The sequence below is a fragment of the Engraulis encrasicolus genome, chromosome 12 (genome assembly GCF_034702125.1).
Source record: "Engraulis encrasicolus isolate BLACKSEA-1 chromosome 12, IST_EnEncr_1.0, whole genome shotgun sequence".
Lineage (NCBI taxonomy): Eukaryota > Metazoa > Chordata > Actinopteri > Clupeiformes > Engraulidae > Engraulis > Engraulis encrasicolus.
In genome coordinates, this window is record NC_085868.1 from 15,475,240 (window position 1) to 15,497,823 (window position 22,584).

At 44.3% G+C, this 22,584-nt stretch overlaps 1 protein-coding gene across 2 annotated transcripts in view; it reads right to left on the reverse strand.

The window, feature by feature from the left end:
- Positions 1-22,584, reverse strand: part of LOC134459362 (pikachurin-like) — a 57,260-nt gene that overhangs the window by 13,762 nt on the left and 20,914 nt on the right. For both annotated transcript variants that reach the window (XM_063211698.1, XM_063211699.1), the window contains 11 exons: positions 22,433-22,542; positions 21,741-22,116; positions 14,750-14,850; positions 14,353-14,453; positions 12,988-13,132; positions 12,127-12,316; positions 11,344-11,469; positions 9,930-10,173; positions 2,804-2,915; positions 2,458-2,574; positions 1,223-1,403 (listed from right to left, as the gene is read on the reverse strand). In XM_063211698.1, the coding sequence (XP_063067768.1) occupies positions 1,223-1,403; positions 2,458-2,574; positions 2,804-2,915; positions 9,930-10,173; positions 11,344-11,469; positions 12,127-12,316; positions 12,988-13,132; positions 14,353-14,453; positions 14,750-14,850; positions 21,741-22,116; positions 22,433-22,542 (1,803 nt within the window). The remainder of the gene's footprint in view (positions 1-1,222; positions 1,404-2,457; positions 2,575-2,803; positions 2,916-9,929; positions 10,174-11,343; positions 11,470-12,126; positions 12,317-12,987; positions 13,133-14,352; positions 14,454-14,749; positions 14,851-21,740; positions 22,117-22,432; positions 22,543-22,584) is intronic.

Consider the following 22,584-nt stretch of genomic DNA (forward strand, 5'->3'; position numbering starts at 1 on the left):
GTTAGTTGGTACTTGAAGCATCATGCAGAGACAGTTGCAGCAAACACAAACCACAGAAGCAAAACCACAGACAGCAACAACATGCCAGTAGAGGCTTCAGTGCGGTCACAAAGATGCAGCCCAGACGCTAACTGGTATGTCCTTTATAAGTAGAGATGCCAACTGACATTAACATGTGCATGTCTGGAATACAGTATTTGTTTATGTCGGTATATACTGTAGGTGTGTGTGTGTTGTGTGTTGTGTGTTGTGTGTTGTGTGTTGTGTGTGTGTGTGTGTGTGCACGCGCGGGTGTTTATGAGTGAGAGAGAGAGCTAATGAGAGCTCTCTAGATAGAGAGAGAAAGAGAGTGGGAGACATTGTATGTGTGTGCATGTTTTTGTAGTGCAACGCAACATGCAAGTGAAGCAAACATCTTCCATTAGAGTAAGAGTACCCAAACTCCGCCCCCACCCAATGCAAAGTCGTGTGCTCAAGTTCGGTCTCCTAAGGGGGCGTTGTCCCCTCCTTCTTCTTCTCTTTTTGTGGCATTTGGTGACGGCTTGCATAAGATGTGTGCCACCGCCATCTACACTGCCAAAGGGAACTTAAAGGGACACTGTGCAGGAAATGGTCAAAAAAGGTACTGCAACTATGCTGCTTTTTGAAATTGGGCTGCCTATTGCCAAATTTGATCTTTACATGAAAGTTTACTAAGTATTAAACAAATGTTTTCTAGTATGGTCCAAGTGCAGTCATTTTTGCAGCTAAAAATGGCTATTTTTGGAAATTCAAAATGGCGGACCATGGAGTCATTGTAATGCGGACCATGGAGTCATTCATGTAAGAAAAATGCAATTTTTCCAGTCATATTGAATACTTAGAATTTTATGGTGGTGGTAAGTATTCATGAAAAAGGTAACATTAGTGAGTGAGTAGCATGAATTCTGGAAATAAACAACGAAAAATCTCACACAGTGTCACTTTAAGTCTCCTAGCCGAAGGTCTCCTAAAGGGGCGTTCACCTGACATCACATGGATCCAGGAAATGCACAGGCTTGAAGTATCTTCCTCTAATAGAAGATGTTTGGGTGAAGCCTTGTCATGACACAGTTTCCATTCATTTCTGATGAATGACGCACAAAATAACAATCTTTCCTCTCACACTGAATGATAAATTTGAGTACTATTGTGTAGCCTATACTGTACTTCCAAAGGCAGGAGGAGTGTGTGAATGTGTGACCTTCTTGGCAGTGGTCTCCCAGGAACCCCACTGGGCAGTCGCACTGGTACCGCTCCTGCCTGGGCTGGCACACCCCAGCGTTGGCACAGGGGCGGGCACTGCAGGGGTGCTCCGCGTTCCCCACGTTCACCCCCTCCAGCGAGGGCGGAGAGAGCGGGATCACACGGTCATTCAGCAAGACCTGGCACGACAGAATACATCCAGGCACAATGAGAAAAGCAGCACACACACACTGTACGTTAGTCGCGGAAGAACTGCACACAGGGCCCCAGGGCAAGACACTGATTCAAGACAATTCAACCTACAAGAGACCCAGGTGAAATGGGCATGTGAAGAGTGTTTGTGAAGAGTGTTTGTGAAAAGTGGGAATATTTAAAACACCTTTGGATTAAAGAATTGAAATAGTACTAATTTAAATGTGTTATTTTATCTCAATTTTTGATAAAAATGTTCAGATTTAGTAGGTTTTTTTTTAGAAACATTGAGATTTCGGAGGAAAAACGCCGCTCATCAATGAATCGTAAGTCGATCGATAAGGCTATCAACTAATGATTAATGAATTAATTGATAATTTGCATCCCCCCACCACCAATACGGTAGGGCCCTGGGCCCTGGGGTCAAATGCCCTCCTTTCCCCGCAATTGACCATTTGCATTGACGTCACAATACCACGTAATCTTTTTGATGGAATAGCTCCACCCCTGCTGTACATTGCTTCAAAGTATTAAGTATATGATGCACACAGCCTGTGTGTTTTGTAAACACATACAGACACAATATTACAACTACACAGAGAAAAATGCAGCATTAATTCAACACCTGACGAGTACTCTGGGACCAAATACACACTAGAAGAGGTTGAATCGACTCTTTAAATGTTAAATTAACACTGCAATTTTTACCATGGCATGTAGTGTACATAGTGTATAGTGGTGATGCTCAGCTCACAAATATCAACTCTTGATGGTTTAACACTGTGCCTATCAAATTCATGTAAGGTACATATCAACACACACACACACACACACACACACACACACACACACACACACACACACACACACACACACACACACACACACACACACACACACACACGCGCGCGCACACAAGCACACGCACACACACACACACAGCTTAGAGCACGTAAGTGCAGTTACAACACTCTATGTCAGTGGTGAGAAACACAAGGGCCAGAACCGTGTATATTAAGAAGGTCTGTGTGTGAGCGCCACCTGCTGTATGCTCCCTGTAAATGGCTGCGATACTCCAGAATCCCTACGGGTGGCACTGTAGTCTGGCACTCCACCCAGGTACAGCGACGAGCTACAGTAGATCTGAGTGAATGCCCCCTGCAACACGTTAAGAGGTCAATGATTAGAAAAAAAACATCACATCAGATGCAGACAGGGAGACGGGGGGGGGAGAGAGAGAGAGAGAGCGAGAGAGCGCGAGAGAGAGAGAGAGAGCGAGAGAGAGCAAGAGAGTAAGAATACAATAAAATAGAAATAAGGACAGATAAATAAATACAGACAAAAAAAGAGAGGAGAGAGAAAGAGGAGAGGGGAGGGAGAGACGTACCTCCGCTAGCCCCTCCACTGTGTTCTGGGTGTCCACTTGTAAGAGGCCCTTCCTGGCTGTGCGAGATGCCCGTGCCTCGTGCCAACTGAACAGCTCAACAGGCTCCCTGCTCCTGAGGAGACAGGTGGGACACAAACAGTGCGGTCAGCGACGGTCACTCGGCTTCCATGTTTAAATTTGGTGCTTTATGAAATACATAACACAAGGGATGGATGGATATGATGATGATGATGATGATGCCGACAACGACAGAGGGATCATGATAATGATAATGACAGTCCTCCATTAAAAATAGATGAAGTTAAGTTCAAAGTAAAACTCCACATTAAATACAGCCACCTCATACATGTGAAGCACATTGAGTTGCACCTGTGTATGAAATGCGCTATATAAATAAACTTGCCTTGCCTTGCCTTGCCTTACATTAAAATCAGCAACCAAATCTGTCCACAGGGTGGCAGTCTATCACAAGCAAACTCTAACCAGCTTCAGTTGTAAAGTTTGAGCTATACGTGGGTATTATGTGACAGAAAGCATCTCCCTCAACAGTGAAATAATAGAAAACAAAATACTAAATACTAGCGCAAAACAAGAAAATGGATACCAGTGCTATGTTCAGTTTAGTTTAATATTTGACAGGGACAGCATACCTGCAAACTCAGGAGGGTTGAAAAAGGTGACAAACTATCGCGAGCCCCAAAGCAGCACCCCCCCCCCCCCCCCCCCCAACAAAAAAAAAAAAGACAATATTTTATTTACTAAATTTAATTATTATAAATATTTTATTTTCTTTGCAATTTTTAAATGTGCCCCTTTCTGCCCATGCTCTTCTCCTCCACCACCCTCCTTTCCCTCAGTGCTGCCAAATTAGCCTGTCTCTGTGCTCTATCCCTATTTCCAGCTCCACTGACATGAGCACACAACCTCCTGTCTAGTGTCTACCTCTCAACATTTCACATCATCCATTTTAAACATTTCCACCCCAGTTCTATTTATTCCATTTCATTACCCCCCCCCACCCCCCATTATTTTCATTATTTGCAATGTAGTTTTTATTCTATTCCATTGTATTCCATTCTATTAGTTTTTATTCCATTTCCTCTGAAAACAGTGAATCACATCACACATGCCACATACATACACAGACATTTAGCATACAGCCAAACACAGACAGATAGCCAAACACTACAACCTCACACGCCATCACTCAAACCTCACATACAGTAGGGCCTATAGGTATAGGCCTATAGGCTACTTCACACAAACACAGCATGCCTTCAACACCCGTCACACAAACTACACATTTAACATAGGCTATACAAAAACACATAACCACACTACAAAACTTCACATCCTCCACACAGCATCATTCAAACTTCACACACAGTATCAAATACCATGGACAATGCACAGAAGAGAGGGCGGAGAGGAGAAGAGATGAAGGGAGAGGAGGACAGGAGAGAACCCACTCACAGACACAGACACACGTGTGCAATAACGTGTATGATGTCTTCTTATTATGCGCGTTATGCTGTTGCTTTAGGACTTTAAACTCCTCCAGGATTAAATATACTACCATGCGCTAGGAATGACAAGTAGGCTACTAGCCTACACTATATGTCGAAAATAAACTAACATCACGGAGAACTTACTTTCATAACGTCGGTAATTTTTTTTGTTTTGTTTGTTATTGTTTTTCACTTACTCGCACATCCATGTCAAATCCATGCAGGGTATTTGCGATCGCGTGGGCGTTATTAGGAAACGGCAACTCCATCGTATGCATTTGCGAGGACTTGGCAAATGTCAGACGAGGACTCTGACAGCTACGCTGACATTATTCTCCCTGCGCTGTCCTGCTCTGTCCAGCCCAAGCCGTTTTCGCTCCACCACCACCACTTCATTTCAGCATCACTACAGTTACTACTTGCATTCACCGACACCTAACCTTGCATTAACCACTGCCACATTCTTTATCACCCGTTGAAAACCTACAAAACCGAAGTAATCCGCGCTCGTCCTCTTATTGACATTTTATTTATCAACACCGGTTCCGCGCGGGCTTCAAGCCTTCAAACATGCAGCCAGTGAATGTGAAGCTGCGTCCTTGTGATTAAACGGCAGCCAATGGGTGTGGGTTACATCATGACATGTTTCATCATGTTTATGGGTAATCTAGGAAATCTCGCCGTTTTTGCGTATATCAGACAGGCAGCTGTTTACCCTTCAGAACTTCAGTCGGGCGCTACTGGCTACCCTCGCCCCCCCCCCCCCCCCCCCCCCCCCCCCCCCCCCCCACCCCCCCCCCGCCCACCCCCCCCTACCCCTCCCCCCCAAAAAAAAAACTCTTCGGATCTGCACGATTCACATAAGTCACCTATTTTGAAATCAAAACGGCGAATTTCGCCGAAAGGTGACAAGTTTGCAGGTATGAGTGCACAACATACAATTGAGCCAGATTATAGCCACAAGGCTAATTTTCATCTCTAGTCCCTGGACAGGAATTGGTGTTAAGTAAGAATGTGGTAGCTCCCCTGAGAATAGCCCCTAAGCCGCCCGTCAAAGAGGAACCTCCACATTAAATATACTGCAGCCATCTCATATATTAAACACAAGTCTGACAGTCTCTCTCAACCAAATACAGTACTGTGTATGACCCCTCACCAGCTTGCATTCAAGCAAGAAAGAAACTTCCCAAAGATGGCACTATCTGTCCAACCCCAACCAGCTTGACTAAGTTGTGCTGGCTAACCTGAGGACAGCTGCTTCTGTGTCAAATTCAAAGCAAAACTCCACATTAAATATTGCCACCTTGTGCGTTAAACAGGTCTACCTACTGTATCTGTCCAAAAGATGGCAGTCTCACAACCAAACCCCCAGAGCCGTATATTAAGAGAGTCTGGCCAACTATGGGTTCGAACGATCGAGCTATCTCGTTATTTTGATTGGTTCGGGGCTGGTCACATGTTTTAAGGACGCTATGTTTGCTCCCCTCACTCCCATTAATGAGCATTATCAGATATAAGAATTAACGCTACACTATAATATTATTACATTATTATTATGCCAAACTGTTGTGCATATGGCTGTAGTGCAAGACCGGGTCAGGAGAAAAAAAAACATTGTTTAACTCGTGACAGAAACGGAGGATTTGGACACAGATCTAAACTCCCCTTATGGAATATAAAGGTCAGAAGGAAGAACAAGAAGAAACAAGAACGCAACAGATTTCTCCGTGTTGTGTGAGGCAGTGTTTCCCATACATTGAGGAAACTATGGCGGCCCGCCATAGTTTAAATTTGGCCGCCATAGTTTATGAAAATTTAAAAAAAAAATAAAAAAAAAATTACTTTTTTTTAATTTTTTTAAAACTTTTTTTTTTAACGATATCCGTTTTTGTTAAAACACAGAATGAGGGGAAAGCATTAGGAAGTGACCGTAAGGGTATTACAGTTGATTCATGTGTGCACACGTGTAACATCGGGTGAGTAACAGAACATGTGCGCAACGATGCGTTATGACACGCCGATATGCGAGGATCTTCGTCCAAATCGCTAGTCGCATGCATCATCGCTAACTGCGTTTACATCGCGTGCCGCGTGTAAGGGAAATGTTAGTTGTTGACATGCATGGAATTCACTTCAATTTGTGCTGTTTCTTGCTCCAGTTGTGGACAAAACGATTGGCCAAACTCACAATAGAAAGCATTTGCTGTGCTACTGTCCCAGAGAGCTGGGAAAAAAACCTCCATAGAAGAAGTCACTCTAACTAATTGGTGTTAACCAATCCAATGAGTTCTCTCGTCTCTCTCTCTCTCTCTCTCTCTCTCTCTCTCTCTCTCTCTCTCTCTCATGAACGGCGTGACGTTTTCCAGGTGCGTTACGCCCATTTGTGGGGGAAAGCAATCCATTCAAGTCAATTGGCGATGTTGGGGTTTAATAAACGAAAGATACGGACCTGTAGACTAGCGTTGTTCACGCGCAACGTGCCGAAAACGCATTGTGTTGCCGGCTGTTCAAATAATATTGCCAAATAGCCGTGGCTGAAGCATGGAATGTGTTCATTTAGGCTAGCCGATGTTAGTCAATGAGACATTCTGTTTGTTTTCACCCATAAAGGGGCGTAACGCAAATTTAAGAGCAAAGTACCCGGATGGCCGTTCATGAGTATAGTAGCCTACTATTACCCATAACAAATGGTGAATTTCTGAGCCCTTTTTAATTTGTAGCCTATACCACTGAAGGCATGATAATGCTTCATCATATTTTAGAAATAGGGCCTATGTGCCTTTTATATTCCAAATGTTTATCATTTTGAAATTGTTTCAGTTGTTTATGACTTGTGTATGACTGAAATTATCTCTGCATACTATCAGTGCTGCATTGCTTTGTAAAGATGGGCTATTCAACACACTTTAAAAACACACTGAAAAGATACGGCCATAGTAGCCTACTAAAAACATTTTGTTCATAATAATGGTGATTAATAAATGGTGGTCTTAAATTTTCATACTGACATCCTTAAATTTGACTTGGTAGATCACGGCAGACCATCAACTTCAAAAGTAGATCTTGGTTAAAAAAAGGTTGGGCACCCCTGTTATAGAGAGAAACACAAGTGCTTGAAAGACAGGGATCAAAAGCCTAGTCAAGTTGTTGTAGTTTACTTGGGTTTGGGAGCAATATAAAAAACCTTCAGAGAAGGGACAGTTGGGATGAGTTTACGAACACTATAGGCTTTGTTTTACAGTTGTAATGAGTTTGGTGACAGACCTTCATTGACACAGCAGAGGAAACATCGGGCTGCATATAGAAATTAATGTGTAATGAATGTGAATATAGACATAAATGTGTAATATGTTGTTCAGCCCTTTTAAAACCAAACTTTTAGCCTACCCTCTAAGACCCTTTTCTATGCGTTAACAATTTCACAGTGCTCTTAAATTCTTATCTCTGCTCCTATTTTGTTTTATTGTTTCCCAGACCCCTGCATGAGGGACGAATGAAACTGTGTTGTAAACAGAAATTATTCACTGTACTGCATTTTTTGACAATGACAATGTACTACTATTATACAAGTCATGGGTAAAATCTTATGTAGCCTTATTTCTCAAAATATAAATGGCTGAAATAGGCCCAGGCCTACAGTTTCTCCATGACATTTCATACTGCAGTCATTGTTTTGCCGTTTTGCATTTACTCTGCAAGAATACAACCCGCAATACCCCCCCCCCCCCCCCCCCCCCCCCCCCCTCACTCGGACAAAATAAACCCCGGCTGCCCCCATAGTTTCCAAAATTTCTGTGGGAAACACTGTGTGAGGTAAATGTATTTTCCCCCTTCGACTTTTGTTAACAATTAGGCCTACTTTTGAAAGAAATAGTCATGATGGCATTGACCATGCTCTCAAAAACTCCTGACCGCACTTGAAAATGAATGAAGTTTAGGTTTCTGTCATAACTTAATATCAGCTTGTCAAATCTTAATTGCCACCTATGCTATTGTGAAAACATAACTTGGCCCTTGGTACTAGTTATTCTATTTCTGTCGCGCTAATAAGGGCCTTTTCCCCTGCGATTTAAACCCACGTCGAGTTTCAACCTATGAGCATCCAGACTCATCCTATGATTTCTACTGTCTGCACTGCTGAGCACATCGCAGTTATTTTTAAACTACTAAATCTCGACACAACGTCAAACTTTGCTGCAAGTATCACCAGGGTCCCTGTACATGAACTTGTTAACGTTTGTTTTCATATGTTGGGATCTTGATAATACTACAACCCAAGTTTGATGGTCTATGAAGCCTTATTTGTATTTTAAATCCATCGATTTTGATGGCATGCTGCCCATAGGATTACACTGTAGAATCCTCGCCGTGGGGAGCAGACATGGCGTCCATGATTCGAGTTGGCCAGACTCTCTTAATATAGGGCTCTGCAAACCCCAAACAGCTTGATTTGAGTGAGTGACGACTCACCTGAGAACAGCCGCAATCAAAGTTGACAGTCTCTCTCAACCAAATCCAGAGTCATGTTTTAACTCAACCAGCTTCAGTTGGACGAGAGTCACCTCACCTGTGAATATTATCTCCTAAGCCGCAGTAGAACTTCCTCATACATTGAATGTGACTTCGTCTGTCCACAAGATGACAGTGTCTTACAACTAAAATCCTGCTTGATTGAGGTGTTGAGGTGATTACGGTAGTGGAGACCAGGAGCAGGCCGACGGGGCAATTGGCCGTGGTGGTGCTCGCGAGGGGCCAGCAGGGTTGCCAGATGCGGCTGATGATTTTCAGCCCAAAAAATGCTCAACCCGCCTAGAAGCACAAAATCCCGCCCAATTCTATTGATTTCTATGGCAAAAATTGGGCGTGTTTTTCTGCTAAATGCCATTTTTACCCGCACACGGCCATCCTAAGCAGCCCAATTGGACGGGAAACAGCCCAATCTGGCAACACTGGGGGCCAGCATCGCCACAAACCCCCTGCTCTCGACAACACCGCAGATTAGCGGCCCTGCTGTGGCTCTAACGGTAGGGCTCTGAGCTGCTACGACGGTGACAAGGGTTCGATTCCAGTCCAGGTCATTTGCCAATCCTTCCACATCTCTCTCTCTCCACTCGTTTCTTGTCTCTCTCACTATTCTATCGCAAATAAAGGCATAAAAGCCCTGAGAATATCTTTAAAAAAAACCACAGCAAATTAGCGCTATCAACATGTTATCACTGCGGCAGAGGGGTTGTCACCCGGGGCACAAATCACTGTAGGATCGCTATACTAATGAATGGCGTGACGTTTTCCTTGTGCGTTACGCCCATTTGTGGGGGAGAACAGGTAATGCAAGTCAATTGGTGGTGTTGGGGTTTAATAAACGAAAGATAAGGACCTGTAGACAAGCGTTGTTCACGCGCATCATGCCGAAAACGTGTCGTGTTGCCGGCTGTTCAAATAATATAGACAAACAGCCGTGGCTGAAGCATGGAAAGTGTTCATTTAGGCTAGTCGATGTAGCATGTAAGTCAATGAGACATTCGGTTTGTTTTCACCCATAAAGGGGCGTAACGCAAATTTAAGAGCAAAGTACCCGGATGGCCGTTCATGAGTTTTCGCTACGGGTGGAGACTCACCTGAGAACAGCAGCCCCTGAGCCACAGTCGAAGCGGAACACCACGTGGCCGTTGTCCAGGGTGACGGACAGGAAGTCGGAGCTGTTGGCGTCCTGGCAGTAGAGCAGTGTGCCGTTGGCCGCCGAGGGCCAGAAGGAGATCTCGAACTCGGTGAAGGAGAGGTAGTGGCGCTGCGGATGGGGCCAGGGGGCGCTAGCATACGACAGCAGCGACTTGTTGAAGAACGGCACCGACAACGCCATGGCTGAAAGTGAATAATAAAAAAAGTCATTATTTTATGGGCTTTTTCGCCTTTATTTCAGATAGGACAGTGAAGAGTGACAGGAAGCGAATGTGGAGGGAGAGACGGGGTAGGGATGGCAAATGACCCAGGCCAGATTCGAAGCATGGGTGCAACCCTTGGGCATTCAAGCCCAAATCTAGGGGGCTTAGCAAATAATTAATTATTATCATGTCATCAAGGCAACGGCAGCACGATGCCTGACAGGAGAAGGGTAACGATGGTCCTCATCATGACCGCCATCATCAATGCAATAATACCATCGCTGCTACTACTACTAGGGCTGGGCATAACGATTCGATTTCGATTCTTAGGGCTTTGAATCGATTAAATTCGATTCGATTCATTCCGAATCGATTCAATCAGTTCCCTTCTTGGTGCCAGGATTTCCCCCAAAAGATGCTGTTGCCTATTTTTATATAAAAATGTCAAAGGGCTGTGGCTTGACAGTGTTAACAGATTGCTAATTTGTAATAAGTAGGCCTAGGACTAATTGACTAATACCTACTGAGTATTTTCCATAGACATAAATTATTCGATCAATTATCAATTAACTCGATTTTTTTACCCAGCCCTAACTATTACTGCTACCAAAAAGATGAAGAAGAGAGCATAGTCCTGACTTTACATGTGTCCCCATTTTTTTTATATGAGATGCAGTTCAAAGCTTTTAAAAGTTTCCCAACTTGTTTTTGTTCTAACCCGAAAAGTGATTCTGTTTCCAATAAAGAAGTATTCTCAACAATGGATATTGTTACAAAACTATTCACAGAACTATTTGGAAAACAGAGAGAGAGAGAGAGAGAGAGAGAGAGAGAGAGAGAGAGAGAGAGAGAGAGAGAGGGAGAGAGAGAGATAGAGAAAGAGAGAGAGAGAGAGAGAGAGAGAGAGAGAGAGAGAGAGAGAGAGAGAGAGAGAGAGAGAGAGACAGACACACACACACACACACACACACACAGACTGAGCCAGTTTAGCAGAGAAAAATCTCCACAGCTCAGTAAGCTCTTGAGGTCTTAGAGGAAATATCAACAAAACCTGTCTTCTCCATCAAAGCTGTTTGTGTGTGTGTGTGTGTGTGCATGTGCGTGCGTCCGTGTGCATGCGCGTCTGTGACTATGTGGACTAGACACTTACTCTCTTGACACAGCGGGCCGTGGTGTCCCAGAGGGCAGAGGCACAAGTAGGCATCGTCTGAGGTAATGTAGCACGTCCCGCCGTTGGCACAGGCCACTCCGCTGCAGGCGTGTCTGGTGCACTCACCTACGGCAGGAGAGAGTGACCACAGCACGCAAGGGGTGACTTCATGGCAGCACCCATTCATGCAGCAATAGACTCAACTCTGAAGAAAAACACAGTTATTATTTTGCTGGAAAGTCTGAGAGAGAACGGGGAAGACGGTGGGAGGGGCGGGTGACTTTGTACAGCCTATCCAACAGTCCCTACAGTGTTATCCTGGCTGTCCACCTGTCAGATCCGCTTGCTTTCTTCCAACCAATGATATCAAATGACTCTGTGTGTGTGCATGTGTGTGTGTGTGTGTGTGTGTGTGTGTGTGTGTGTGTGTGTGTGTGTGTGTGTGTGTGTGTGTGTGTGTGTGTGTGTGTGTGTGTGAGAGAGAGAGAGAGGAGAAAGGAAAGAAAGAAAGAAAGAAAGAAAGAAAGAAAGAAAGAAAGAAAGAAAGAAAGAAAGAAAGAAAGAAAGAAAGAAAGAAAGAAATACAGACAAAGAAAGAGAGAGAGATAGAGGGAGAGAGTTTATCTATGAGTGAGGGAGTGAGTGAGTGAGTCACTGTGAATGTGTGTGCATGTACTGCAGTGTGTGTGTGTGTGTGTGTGTGTGTGTGTGTGTGTGTGTGTGTGTGTGTGTGTGTGTGTGTGTGTGTGTGTGTGTGTGTAAGTGTCTCGTCTCTCCACTAACCCACATCAGCTCCAGTGAGGGCTTGCCCCTGTGGCCAAGGCCTCATGTCCACCGATCTGCCATTGATTGACAGGCCCTGCACGCAACCCTGGAAGCCGCGATTGGTTCCTACTGCCCTCGCCAACCAATAGCTGTTCGGCGACCCGCCCACATAGAATGGAGAGCGGAAGGTGATCTTTGCGTAGGTTCCCTGTAAATTGAGAGAGAGAGAAGGAGAGTGAGACAGAGAGAGAGAGAGAGAGAGAGAGAGAGAGAGAGAGAGAGAGAGAGAGAGAGAGAGAGAGAGAGAGAGAGAGAGAGAGAAAGAGAGATTAGAAAACTAGCTCATCATCACAGACGCACTAAAACTGAAGAGGTTCCAGAGGGGTTTTGCAAAAACATTGATGATAAGTTCATGTTATGTGTTTATTATGTACGTATACAGTATGTGTAATCATGGTGTCTGTCCAGGCATCTGTGTGTGCGTGCGTATCCATGTGTGTGTGTGTGTGTGTGTGTGTGTGTGTGTGTGTGTGTGTGTGTGTGTGTGTGTGTGTGTGTCTGTATGTGTGTGTGTGTGTGTGTGTGTGTGTGTGTGTGTGTGTGTGTGTGTGTGTGTGTGTGCCTGTATGTGGGTCAAAGACGCCTTTGTCATTCAGTGCTACGGACACCTTCCGCCGACTGTAACTGCAAAAATACATGATTTTTAGATTGTTTCAAGTGAATGGATGACACCCGAGGCTTTCATGAATTCCCTGTAACAATAAATAAATAAAAAGAGTCATGTTTTTTACAGTTACAGTCAGCAGAAGGCATCCATTACACTGAATCACATTGCCATTTTGCACGTCTTTGACCCATGTGTATGTGAAATGCTCCCACCTGTGACTGGCCAGTAACGGGCGCGTGGTTGTCCAGCTGCAGCCAGCCGCTGGTGCCTTCTCTGTGCACGCTCACCGTGTGCCACTGGCCCACCGCGATCTCCTTCTCACTCACCAGATAAGCTGCTCCCGTGCCACAGTTATACCTGCACACACACAACACAACAGTTACACAATGCAGACATAGACATACACACACACACACACACACACACACACACACACACACACACACACACACACACACACACACACACACACACACACACACACACACACACACACACACACACACACGCACACGCACGCACACACACACTTCCATTGTCTATTGAAAGTTATGAAAGTTATGTCATGTTGTACTGTATCGTGTTCTTGTTTTGTCCTTTTCCAACATTCTGCTAGCCTGATAAACCAGCCTAAATGTGAAACCACTCGCTAGCTGAAAAACTTTGGCGTTTAGCGGGTGGCGCTGTTTTACCAGGCTAACATTCTGCTCCATTTTTACCACATGCAATGTTCTTCCTCTGCATCTCTGTCTTTCTTCTTCCAGGTCTTACGGTAATTAACCAACCCCCCACCCCCACCCTTGTCATATTCCGTGTACAGTATGTATGTGCATGTACGTACGTACAGTACTATGGACGGCTTGATGGGTTACGCAATTTTGATTCCTTTGTGTGTCCTAGTACAGGGGATCCCAAACTTTACCATGACGAGGGCCCCCATGTACTAATAGATTTCAGCCAAGGCCCCCCTGACACGGGCCATGCGTGCCACACTATTCTTTTTCTGCACTCTTTCACAAGCATAAGTCTCGGTCTGTGTGTCAGTGCCCCATTGGGATTTATAAAATACAGAATTCAGAGATGAAATAGATTATTCTTAATGCATTTCTCTACTAATGGAAATAATGTTTAGTTCATTAGTTTGCTTTTTTGGTGTACATTAATTAATGATTACAATTATTTGTTATACTTCCAACCTGCCGCGGCCCCCCTAGCACCCCTTCGCGGAGCCCCAGGGGTCCCCGGCCCCCACTTTAAAAACCACCGTCCTAGTACATGTGAAGAAATTGACACACAAGCAAGTTTTCAGAGTTACTGTGGATTCCACACCCAGTTCCCACAGTTACATGAGGAGCCAAAGAGCTTGGTTGGCCCGCAGTCATACCAAAACAGCAGGCGAGCCAAAACCAATATGACGTCATTGCCACGAAAAAACATGGTTAATTTACCCATTACCCATGTTTTATTGTAGTTACTGCCTGTCTGGAATTGGGAACCAGCTTACGATTCAGAGGGCTCAAGTATGCCTGAAAACACCTCCAGAGAAAATACCAGTAGTGCAGTATGGCGGGAGATACCTGAAGTGGAGCTTTCCTCGGATGAGAGCTAGAGAGGCGAAGTCCCCGTGTCCATGTTCCCCCTCACCACAGTAGAACAGGAGGCCGTCCTCACTGTCTGCCTGTGAAGACAACAACAAAATAGGCATACTGTAGTACTAGGCTACATACCTGTAGTAGTGCAACATGTTACTATATACACACAAACATGCTTGGAAAAGGCACAAAGCAGCACATACACACACACACACACACACACATACACACACGCACACAGACACACACAGACACACATACGCACATGCACACACACGTCACCACACTATAATTGTTACAAGTTATATAACACAATAGATAACTTTAGCAGCATAAGAGATAACTGTCTGTCTTTTCTCAGTAATACCATTACGAAACATACCTTTAAGTCCAGTGTGATATCAAAGGTGTGGAAGGAGTTCTTCAGAGGACTGAAGGCCATGTAGGAGTAGCCATAGAGCCTTGGGAAATGAGACGCCACGGCTGGGGGGAAGGAAATGAAGAGTTCAGATGCAAAACCCCCTAACTCCATATCTGAAGACCTGCACTTTTATATTTTTACAGAACCCCGTTGTTGGTTTGGTTTTACATTCATGTACTTGATAATACATATAAATAATTGCATTACATAAATAAAATAAAACATATGCAATTTTGTAAGGTTTGTATTAAATAAAAATGAATAAAGATTATTTTCTGAAAAAGCACTTCGGGGGTTTTGCATCTGAACTCTTCAAATATTGACAACATTAGTTGTGGAACTGTCTGAGTAGAGTAGACTTTTCGGAAAGACTTTGGAAAAGAACCACAATCACTTCATGCAACCCTTGCTAAAGGACCACAATGCAACTTTTTCAAGTTAATGGTCCTCACTAGTCAGTGAATCCAATAAGTTATCAAGTGAATGAAGATTCTCCACTGCACCCAGTTGCCCCAGTGATCAGATGAGCCGAAAAGCATGCATGGAGGTGAGAGGAAGTCACAGTCCATCCATTCTCACAAGTGTCTCCATTTACTCAAAAACACAAGGGGAAGCTCCTTTGAGGCAAAAAAAACTCCTCTCGGTTGCCCATCTCTGAACTTTAAACTATAGATATATAAGGATGAGTATCCACAAACCAACTTTGGCCTACATGTGGAAAACAATCCATTTGCTGTAGTTCACACAGCGTCCCTTCAGTTCAGTGCTTCCCAAACATTTAAGTCTTGTGTACCCTCTAAGCCTTTTTTTAGTCATACCATGGGCCTCATTTATCATCAGTTCGTAGAATGTCTTCTAAATTGTGTCTTAGGAGTGAAATTTAGAATGTTCGCAAGTACAGAAAAATCGGGATTTATCAAACGTGCGTTGGCTGCTCCTACGCACACGTCTGCATGATAAATCCCACACCTTCCAAATCACTGTGCACGCGCGCATTCGGGGTAATTAGCATCCCGAAACGCCTCCAAGTAACCGTATATGGTATTAAAATATATTCAAATGCCATGTTAATTCGAAGGCGCCACCCTGTTCGGACACACACGAATACACGCGGACACACGGGCCAGTCGAAGCGCTGGCGGGAAGTGCGGAGATAGAACCATTTCTGTGGAGGTGCTCTCGACAGGAGGAGGACCGTGTTTCAAAATAAGTAAAAGAAGGAGACACACATGAACGAAAACACTGTAAAATAGCACACTGTCATACATTGTCATTCAAAGCAAACTATAGCTTGCACGGTCAATATTATTTGCAATTTCGTGTTTCTTCCACTCGCACGCATGGTCTGAGGTGTGCGTAGATTTAGGCACATTTCTACGTTCAAGTACATGTTCATAAATCCCACACTTTGCTCAGGAATGATCGCACGCACGCTTTACGCACAGATCTGTGCCTAAGAACGCTTGATAAATGAGGCCCCATGAGTATGCCCTCGTCCATTTCTCTTTATCTCTTCTTCTACCCAAATGTGATATTCTCTACTACATTTGTTAGTAATATTTGTCCACGTACCCCGTGTAGTGGGCTTGCATACCCCTAGTAAATACAAAACCTGTACCCCTAGTTGGGAGTCACTGCTTTAATTGGCGATACAAAGAGGAAACTCAATTGGGGGAAAAATTACAGAGTATCACTAAGTTTTAAAGAGATGCAGTATTGAAAAAATATTCTGTGGGCTACTAGACTGCTGATTCAAGTCACAGTTTATGACTTTGACGAAAGTGTGATTTAGTTCCAAAAACATCCATTTAGTTGGAGACAGAGGAGGAAATACTAAATGTTGTACAGTATCTCTTTAAGGTTTGAAGAGGCATAGCCATAAAGTATTGAACAGCCTCAACCTACTGTGGGGCTACAAGGCTCCTGATTAAAGGTGTAGTGCGTGATTCTGGTGAGAGGGTGGTTTAGTTTAGAGCAGTTGATGTGAAACTCAGGCCCGGGGGCCAAATTTGGCCCGCGGAGCCATTTTATTCGGCCTTCGAAATCATCTCAAATGTGTATTACAATTGGCCCACATACACCATTTATGTAGAAAAAATATGACTTGAAGGTAAAATTTCGTGCATCACAGTAATTATGAGTGGGTCCAGAATGTAAGCACATACTAGCACTAGAAGTATCCGATAGTATGATGGGAATGTGTTATTTGCCTTGCTTTAAGTCTACTGTTGCATAATAGTAGTGTATTTTAAATGAATTCGGCCCGCATCTTCATCCCAGATTTTGATTTTGGCCCTCGGTCAATTCGAGTTTGACACCCCTGGTTTAGAGCATCCATTTAGTTGGAGACACACAAGGAAACGTATTTGGGGGTAAAATACTAAACATTACAGAGTATCTCTAAGTTTTATAGAGATGCAGTGATGCAGTGTTGAAAAGCCTCAAACCTACTGTGGGATACTGAGCGTCTGATTTAAGGCGTAGTGTGTGATTCTGGTGAGAGGGTAATTTTTAGTTCAAAGCATCCATTTAGTTGGAGAGACACAAGAGGAAACGGTGAATGTTCCATCGTATCTCTTTAAGGTTTAAAAGAGACCTACAGTGGGCTACTAGGCTTCTGATTAAAGGCGTAGTTTGTGATTCTGGCGAGAGGGTGGTGATATTTGGGTTTGACAGCCAATCACACGACTGCCCTTCCCTTCTGTTGAAGCAAAGAGTAAACAGTTGAGTTACAGCATCTGGGACTGTTCATCGCTGGATCTGATCCACTAGGATTGTTTCCCATTCGCAGCACCAGGGCAGCGAACAAAGGTTCATTTAGACTGGAGCTTACACACTCTGTGGACATGTACTTTAGGAGAGCATCCAGGACTGTGGACAAAAGGTTTATTTAGAGACCGTGCGGGATAGTGATTATCATCCCGGTTGAACGGCCAAGTAGGTTGTCCAGGATTTACACTACAGTCTTTTGCCATGAAATACAAGCACCGACCCAGAGAGGCCTGCTGAAAATCTTAGTTTGTGGACAACAACCACTGAAACCTGCAATGCAATGCAATGCACATCCACTTTGAAATAATATCTGGAAATAGAATATACGTAGTGTAGAAACCATCAGGTTTTTATAGCTTTCAAATTGAACACACCTACGTACAATAATCACTTTGAAAAAGCAGGTGAAGCATAACCATATGCTTTGGTTTCAAATAACTCATTGCGATTAGAATAATAGACTATAGTTTCACAGTAAGGCCTGGAAAATCATTCCACAAACTGAACACAGCACATGTAGTCTGTGTCATCTGTTCCTGTTATGTTCATTCCCTCCCTCATAGTCAGTCTGCCAGCTTCTCCCTGGTTCTCTCTCTCAATGTAGTCTATGTACGTACGTCTATATTCTCAATGTGTGGCAGTAGTTTCTTGTAGTTACACGTGGTTCTGTTTGTTACTGTTTTTCACTTTTAAAAAAAGGCTTCTCCACTCTCTAAAGAGCCAAGGTCATCCAAGGGCAAAGGCAAATGTTACTCAAACACTTGCACACGCACCCTGTGACACAGAGAGTGGATAGCCAGAGACTCTGGCGGGTGATGCCTTCTTAGTCATTGACCTCTCTCTGCCCGCAAAAGGATACTCTCACCACTCTGGAGGTCAGGACTAGGGCTGGGTATCGCAGCCATGTTCCTGTATCGATTCGTTTCGATTCATTCCGAATCGATTCAATCCTTTCCCTTCTTGGTGCCAGGATTTCCCCCAAAAAGTGCTGTTGCCTATTTTTATATAAAAATGGGCTGTGGCTTGACAATGTTAACAGATTGCTAATTTGTAATAAGTAGGCCTAGGCCTAATTGACTAATACCTACTGGGTATTTTCCATAGACCTAAATTAAACAAAAATAACAAAAAGAAAAAGAACCAAAAAAATCGATTTTGTGCCCTGTGAATCGACTATGTGAATTTTAAATGGTATTGATCGATTATCGATTAAATTGATTATTTTACCCAGCCCTAGTTAGGACACCACTCCCAGACCGCCTACTGCAGTGATTCCCCTACTGAGAGAGTCAGGCAGGTACTGCAGGCGAGTCCCGGCCAGAAGGGACTGTGTGCATAAAACGATAAGCTTTCATATAATATAATGTAGCCTATGTATTGTAACCATTCCAAAGATTGTTTGGTAACCATATTCAATTTTATGTTTCATTAAATGTATTTATTTTATTTTAAACAGGGCGCCGCAGCAGAGAAAGTTTGAGAACCACTACCCACTGCCCAGTTCGGGAACCACAATATATACAGTACATGGCTGTATAAAAACCAGGGTGCTGAACTCAAAATCACACAGTGCTGACCCTACCGTAGCCTAAAGGCCTAATCTATTCCTGCCCAGGTCATTTGCCATTCCTTCCCCAAATCACTCTCCCAACTAATTTCCTGTCCCTCTTGCTCTATCCTTTCCTAAGGCACAAAAGCCAAAAAAATCCCCCAGTGCCAAATTGCTGCATTTGATGTGCACACAGAGTGCTAGGCAAAATTAAATGTGTGGTACAGTACACACGGAGACATGACACAGACTGAGTTGATGTGAAAGTCTATGGCAGGAGAGACCTTCTTAGTCATGAACCTCTGTCTGTCTGCCTGCCAAGTTCCCTGCTCTGTTCCTGTCTTGTGAGGGCATTTCTCGGCATTCTAGTCAGGAGGTCAGGACATGTGTCCCGGGCCGGCTCTCCTCCTACGCAGATGTTGCGGTGCGCGCGGGTGGTCGATTCCCCAGAGCAGTGTTTCCCAACCAGGGGTACTTGTACCACTAGGGGTACGCGAGCACACTGCAGGGGGTACTTGGAAATTTGTATTATTATAACAAATGTATGGAACGGTCACATCAGAACAGAGAAAGCGATATAGAACATGAATTAGGTGGTACTCATGGCACAACTAAGAGGCTTAGGGGGTACGGGAGACAAAAAAAGGTTGGGAAACACTGCCCCAGAGCACACCCTGACGGTAGGGACACATACACGCGAATTTGCGAACTTTGCCATTCATTCCTATGAGAGAGGCGAAGGCAAGCAATGGCAAGCGAAAGCAAGCGAACAGGAGTGAAGCGAAGCGAAATTATTAAAGAAGGTTTAATGTTATGCAAAGGAGCGAATTTGCCTGCCGCGGCCAAATCAAATCAACAACATAACTGTTCCATTTCATTTGATTTGCCGCGACGACCTGATGACGGTTGGATTTTGCCTCTCTTCGCTTCGCTTGCTTCGCCTCCTGTGTGTCCCTACCGTGAGAGCGGTGGTGCTCTTCAGAGAGCCAGGCCGTCACAGCATCTTGCATGTGACAATCCTGCCAAAGCATCCCCTCCCAGACACACAAACACACACACATGCATATGCGCGCACACACGCTCAAACACACACACAGCAACATGCACACATATGCACACGCACGCACACACACTCACACACACACTTATTTCACCCCCTCACTCTCTTCCTTTCCCATACTTCCATGTTCGCCTTACAAAACACAACTTCTTACATGACTCACGAAGGTCAGGACCTCTTGGTGATAAAAACTGAAGCGTGGTGTGTGACAGGTGATTGCCCCGGGCACTCTGGTAGTCTAAACGTCTCTAAATCTACCCTGCAGTGCATGCTAGTTGAGGTTTAACATGACAAGGTATGTGGCGAGAGAATCCTAAATAGTGGACTCGGAGTAAGATGTAGTAACACTGAAATGTTCAGTCTTTTTGCGTTTGCACTAAATAAAAGATAAAAGATTAAGGTCCAATCCGATTTCTATTTCATACCCTTTGAGCTAGCCCTCATGTACACATGCAAAGCACAAATTTGAATTGACTCCACCCCTACAGGATATTACCGTTTTGAACTTCAATTCAAATTCATACTGAAATTCAAGAATGGAATGGGATTCTCATTCTCAATTCAATTCAGAATTTTGTACAACTCTGATGTATGTAATGCAACAACAACAGAGCAAACAACAGGCAAAAAACAGATGGACAGAGGCTTGGGTATTGCTCTTCACTGGAGAATCACTTTGCCTGGAAGCTAAATACTACAGTACAATGTGTGACATAATGTAATGCAATAATAGAAGGGTTACATCACTGCTCATGTAATTTAAATCTACCGCCTAGTTAAATCTACCGCCTGTCTGCCACTCAGTTTTACATGCTTTCCTTCTTCTAGATGAAAGCCTAACTTTGTGTGCGTGACACCAGTCATCAACATTTTTCTGAAATTTCCAAACTTGTGACCACCCATCCACCCATCCTTTACCCTCCCATCCTTTACCCACCCATTGATGTGTCTACTTATCCATCCATCCATCCATCCATCCATCCATCCATCCATCCATCCATCCATCCATCCATCCATCCATCCATCTAAATGGGCAGTTGTCACCTAATGGTAAGTGAGTGGATGAATCCTGCCCAATAATGTGGGTGGTCCTTTACACCCTCATACATGGCTGACATGCCACAACTTGCTAAAATTTTGAATGGAAGTGAATGGAGCGAGTCAAGCTAAATCCTGATTCCGTTTAACATGTGCTCTGGATTTCACATCCTATGATAGCAGGGAATTTATTATTATTAATATTTGGATTGGTGCTGGAAGACCATTGATGTTTGGCCGGAAAGACCATTTATCTTATTTTTTGTGCAATAATGTGGATTGGAAAATAGGTTTAATCAGTCCATCAGACTTCGGCACTCCATACCATGTACCTACATAAGTCACTTTGTACGTGTATTGAAATAAAAGTGTAATGTGTGTAAAATTGATTGGGGGGGGGCTTGTATACAGGACAGTCCAAAGAAGACAGGAAATGGTTGCGAAAGAGAGAGACGGGTTAGTGTCGGGCCAGAATCATACGTGGGTGCTCCTGGCCAATAATGTCCATGTGGTACGGTGTATTATGCACTCACTCTCAGAGCAGGACTCCCCTCCTCTGCCCAGGACGCACTGGCATCGGGAACCTCCGCTGGCATGGTCATCCACGCAGATGGTGTCCTGCGGGCACACGGTCTCCTCGCAGGGCAGGTCGTGCACCCCCCTCAGGGAACCCCTCCACAGTGTCATGGGCGCAGCGGCAGCGGGGGGCAGCACAGGGACCAGGGTGGTACTAGAGGACGAGGGTAAGGACGAGGAGGACGAGGAGGAGGAGGAGGAAGAGGATGGGGCATCCAGCAGGGAGGCTGATATAGCAGCCGGTGGGGCAAAGCTCCAGCTGCTGGGGCCCGTCTGTGAGACTCCTGAACCGAGCTGAGGTGTTCTGAGATCTTGCATTTTACTTGAAAAGAGCTGTTGAGAGAAAAAATATATGGATACAAAACAAACACCTGATGGAATTGAGATTGTTGCTAGGATAGACAAAAGCAAGCACTCGTAATGGATATGAATGATTGCTATGTTCAGTCAGGAAGTACTACTGATGATCACACCACTCGTTTTGAGTGCATGGAAACAAAAAAATGCAAGCACCACCACTCCTTTTGAGTGTGTTAGCGAAGAGAAAACACAGGAATTGAGCTCTTCTGAATGGTCCTCCTCAGCTTAAATGTTCCCATCTGCCAAGGTACTGTAAGGTAGGTGTGTGGTGTTTAGTAGGCTGTCTTACATCCTGAGTGTTCCCGCTGTAATCAGAGTAAACAGCAGCTGCCTCGTCACTGGCAAAGGGATGAGTTTGACGCTGTTTACTGATTGCTCCACTGCCTGCATCTTGAATACCTGCAGAGAGAGAGAGAGAGAGAGAGAGAGAGAGAGAGAGAG